We start from the raw sequence: 5,120 nt of genomic DNA on the forward strand, positions 1-5,120 counted from the left end.
GCCTGGCGCATCCCACTTGGCTGCACCGTGCATGCTGTGCTCATTTGCATAGGGGGCTCATTAAACACCGGCTGAAGCTCAGGCTCAGTTGCTAAACTGAACAGATGTCATCAGTCTCGCTGCCTGTCATACACACAAGACATCTACCCCCAACTATAAATAGTCATTCAGTGCTCCCTTCTTAACTGATTTGGAAACATTTCGCATGAGGTCAGACGGCCGATTAAACAGGAGAGCTCACAGCATGCTCCAGGCCACCCGCAGACCAGCTGCTCAGCGGAGAGCCCTGACGTATATCTCTCCTCACCACCTCGTCTGACATTTATTCCAAGGTGAGGTGGAAGCTGTGCTGTCTGGGCACACAAAGTCCAGAAAGCCCTTCTTCCTGGATGCTTTCACCAGTGGAGACCTACAAAGCCTCAGCAGCAGATCCCATGGGGTACACACAGCCTGCCAGGGCTGGTGCCACAATACAACCACGCAGCATGAATATTTTCTTGTTGCAACCCTGCATTGGCTGCTTTCCATCCTAGTTACCTCTGGGCCAACGGCTTTGTTTCCTTCCAACTTCTGTACTTGGAGCTGGCCTCTCTGTCCCTCGTCGAGCACAGGTCTTGCCTCCAACACCTTTGAGGATGATGGAGCATCTTCTGTCTGTCTGCTGATCACCACAGGCTGCAGGGCAGCCTCGCTCACAGCCCCTTCCTTGGCTCCTGCCTCCTCCTTCTTCCCTGCTGCTGGCTTCACTTGCTTATCAAAATACATCTCTTTCAAAGAAAAGTGCACGTCACCATTGATTTTAGTGTCCTGATTCACAGCTTTCCCAGGCTGCTTGATTTTTGGATTTTTTTCTGCTTCTTGATCACTTGCCACCCTCAAACGTGTGCTCCTGCGTAAGGGGACAGGAGGGGCAAACCTTGGATTTGGAGAGGGGTTGGCCCTGTCTCGCCCACTTTCTTCTTGCTTGGAAACTTCCTGCTTTGCTGCTGAAGGAGCCTCCACCTTCTTTTTCTTTTTAGCTGCAGAGTCTTTCGCCATTGGCTTAGTCACTAGGTCCTCCACTGTCTCATAGATGTACGTGAGAAAGCTATTCCCATTCTCCTCCACACTTTCCAAAGAGGTATCTCCATTGGTGGTCACCTCTGCTTTCAAAGGTGTTAACAGTGTGTTTGGAAAGCCTGTCATTGCATTGACTGGCTGCTCCTTTGGATCAGCAATATTCTCATGCAATCTCGACTGAGAATCAGCAACGTGCACTTTTGCTGCATCCTCCTTCTCCCACGAAGAGGCTCCCGACTGGAGATCCCTGGCCAGTCTCCGCTTTCTCTGGAGCCGATCGGGGCTCATACCCTGCAACTTCTCCACCTCCACGTTCTCTTTCCCTCGTTTCTTGCCTTGTTCTATCTCTCGTAGCTTTTCTTCTGCTTTTCTCTTAATTTTGTCAAACCACTTCTGATGGATTTTGAACTCCGTCATGGTTCCCACTTCCAGCACACCAGAGCAGGACACGATGCCTTTGTGATTTCTAGCTGAGGCCTGGTAAATCCCTGCATCTTCTTCTCGGCACCTGGAAACCAAAAGCTCTGCATGAGACCTGCCCGTCCTCCCCAGGCACTACCACTGGGCACACAGGCATGCATGCTCTCCCACTTGTTCCAGAGGGGCCAGAAGATGAAGACATGGCCCTTGAGGTGCCCACAGTAGGTCTGGAGGCCTGGGGCTGGTCTCTCTCGCCAGGCTTTGCCTGTTCTCAGCACTAGCAGATAAGCAAGGTGGATGTTAAATCAGTGCCCAGCTTCCTTCCTGGGCTGTAACTCAGGAGAGAGGGCTGTGATGGAGGAAGAACAGCTAGCACCAGGCTTCCCAACTGTTCTTGGCCACATTCCTCTGCAGGATCTTCTCCTCTCAGCTCTTCAAAGCCTACATGACATTTCTGTTCTTCCTCCACCCTACTGCTTTACCAAAGCCTTCCCACCCCACTTCACAGGCACTAGCACAAGCATGTGTATGCTGTCTCTGTTGGATGCCTGGCCCATGGAGATCCCTGCTCCTGCAAGAGGTGAGTCAGCCTCTGACAGAAACCTGGAGCACACCTGGGGTGGCAGAAAAACCCAGGCATCCACGAGGATGACAGGACTACCAGCAGTACCCCCACTCTATACTTTCAGACAGTGCAGCACCTGCCTGACATCCCAAATCCAGGACTCCAGGTGCGACAGGTCTCTTACTTGCTGGGGACATGGTGTGCCTGGCTCTCTAGAAACACAGTCCTCATTTAAAGTTAAAAGAAGCTGGTAGTCAGGACTGAATAACAGAGGCCCTTGGCTTCAGCAGTTGAGTGCTGAAGCAGCCCTTTCCTTCCCTGACCTCACCATGAGAGCTAGGAAAGGCCCTCCTGGGACAGGGCTGCAGCCCTTCCCCCTCTTTGCCTTTGCTCAGGACACTCCTATGAACCATTTCTGTCCTTGTCCTGCCTGATCCCCTAGACCATTACCCTGGAGGCAGCCAGGTCTTTCCCATCCAGCCCTAATGCTCAGCTCCTGTCTGGTGCAGCCACAGCACACACTGCTACCAGCACTGGAAGGCTCCAGTGAGAGGAATCTCTCCTGATCTTTCCCTTGCTTCCAGCATAGCAGCTATCCCTGGATGCACTCATGGATCTCATACTGATGTGATCAGGGGGTCACCAGAGTGAAGAGGGAAGGGACAGCTGGGAACATTGCAATAGGAAGCAGAAGGGGCCAGCATGGGTGTAGGGGGGAGATCACTACTGACAGCCAGCTTCTCTAAATACTGAAAACATGCTCAGAGCTCCCATCACCAAATCTAACCATTCTCCAGCTTCTTTACTCACTTGTAAAGCTGGAGGGTGTGGCGATTTCCATGACGGAATATCTCATACTTGGGTAAGCCACAGTAGCGGTCCATCTCTTCATTGTCCTTATACCATGTCACCTCCGGTTGTGGGTACCCTGGGGAGGAGATGGATGGTACATCAGGGTGTGAAACACTGCCATGAGTAGCACAGCAAGCCTGGTCCCGTGGGGACAAGGTATCAACAGCAAAACAAAATGCTCCGGCAGAATAGGATACATGTTATTCTGGTCTCACTGCATTCTTTAAATCACACTGCAGAAAAAGTATTGTGAGTGGAAACCTGATGGGCTTATCCAAGTTTTTATCACTCCTAGGAATAGGGCTATTTTTGAGAAAAAAATTCCAGCACTTCATTCCTGAATAGAGAGGAGTGGATCACGCGATCATCTCCTGTAACACTGGCTGGAAGGAGAAGGTAAGCATACTGTCACTTTTATATGAAGAGGCATGTTTTGATGAGAACAAGGCTAAGCTTAGAAAACAGGCATTCACCACTCCATGGAGCTCACAGCATTTCACGAAGTGTCACAGCCTGTAAGCTGATCCAAAAGTTTCCATTGAACAGAAACAACCTTGATTGCATCACAGCCAGTTTGGTGTCCTACAAATGTCACTTGACAACAGATGTCACCTGCCTTTTCAGTAGAATGACATCATGACGTGTGTGACTGGCTGGCTATCAGGCTGGGCACACAGCCACATTCCCCGCCACCGATGGGGCGGTGGTGGATCTGCAGGAGTGCCCCACATGGACCAGAGCTAGCCACAGCCCCCATCTCCCACCAATGGCAGGTCTAGCTCAGAGTAAGAGCAGTTTTCAGGGGTAAACCACTTGCGTCAGTGGCCAACATTGGTTCCTGTACCTCAGACAGGGCTCCAGGCACAGCCAAGCTGACCCTAAGGGCATGGGATAAAAGTTTCAATGATCACGTCATGCCTCCACTTAAGTTGATGCGCTCAACAGTTGTTCAAAGCCCCAAGGCAGGTATCCGAAACTCATCTCCTGCAAATGCCCCTGCTGCCTTTCAATGCTGTTGAAGTGAAGGAGTCCAGCACACTGCTCACCTCCACCAGTCCCCAAGGGTCTCCTCGTCAGTCCCTAGCACCATGAAGGCAGGGGTCAGCTCTCATGGCCAACCCTTGCAAGGGCTAGTGAGGGCACTCCAGGAATATCCAAAGCATCCAGACTCAACAGCTCTGAAGTAGAGAGAGGTTCCTCCCACTCCCATCTGCTCTTTAGATGCACCCCCTGTACCCATCCCCCTGCTCCTTGAGGCTCTCCAGTGTCCTCTGGCTTCTCAAGGGACTTAGCCTACTGACCCAGATGTGGTGGGAGAAATAATCTCAGAAGAGTTTTACTTTTCTGCTCTCCACCGTGAATGACAGTCATTCCCATAGCCCAGTCACCCTCACAGACCAGATCTTACTCTATTCTCTTTCATTTTCTCACTGAGGTCTCTTACTCTGCACTGCCCCTGGTATCTACCCTCTTCATCCTCACTGCATGTACATTTCTCTCATCCTTTGCTGTCTCATTCCCCTCCCCAGTTTTGCCATCTGCAGCTTTGGCTTTCTGTTGGTTAGTGCCTCATTCCTCCTCTTCTGCAGGAAGCCAAGTCATTACTTTCTCCTGAAGCCCTTTATGCAAGTCTCTCTATCCTCCTTTCAGCCCCCATCTACTCTTTGCTGCTGCTCTGGCTTTCCAAATCAAGTTTCTAGTAAAAGGGAAAAGCCCTCAAATACTTGTGGCTGAAGTCAATGAGTTACTAACTGGAGGAGGCCACAAGAGTGTCCCAGTGATGGGATAACCAGGGATTGATGCTGCTGCTTTTATTTTCCATAAATATTAGCTCCTGACAATACTTGGCAGCAGGAACCTGCACTGAACGAGCCCGTGGTGGTTTCTTTCTGCTCCAAGGATGAAGAACAAAACAATTTTCATACTCAGCTCACACTCTGCCCAGAGCAATCCTACCCCTCCCAAGGGCTGTTCTGCACATGAGACCTTCAGGAGGCCCCCACTATTCGTAACACAGGGAGCTGGCAGGTAGATTTTCCTAATACCCTGTGAACAGCAATCATAGCACTTCATTCCGGGAACTGCAAGCATATCATTTCCAAGAAGCCCTGGGATGTCCCCGCCCCGTGGCCTCTGCAGCTGATTCCCTTTCCCAGCTGACGTCTTCCAGAAAGAGCTGCAGTTTCTATAGAATCACAGAACCATTGAATGTTGTGAGTTGGAA

The 5,120-nt window shown here is 50.9% G+C and overlaps 1 protein-coding gene across 1 annotated transcript; it reads right to left on the minus strand.

Moving 5' to 3' along the window:
- Positions 1–537: 537 nt before the first annotated feature.
- LOC104520958 (alpha-protein kinase 3-like) lies at positions 538–2,972 on the minus strand (the record flags this gene model as incomplete). Its single annotated transcript, XM_010162800.2, has 2 exons — positions 538–1,567; positions 2,855–2,972. Coding segments are annotated over 2 exons (1,148 nt in total), but the record flags the coding sequence as incomplete, so codon positions are not given.
- Between the last annotated feature and the right edge of the window lie 2,148 nt (positions 2,973–5,120).

The sequence above is a fragment of the Antrostomus carolinensis genome, unplaced genomic scaffold, assembly GCF_000700745.2.
Source record: "Antrostomus carolinensis isolate BGI_N321 unplaced genomic scaffold, ASM70074v2 scaffold56030, whole genome shotgun sequence".
In the NCBI taxonomy this organism is placed as follows: Eukaryota; Metazoa; Chordata; class Aves; order Caprimulgiformes; family Caprimulgidae; genus Antrostomus; species Antrostomus carolinensis.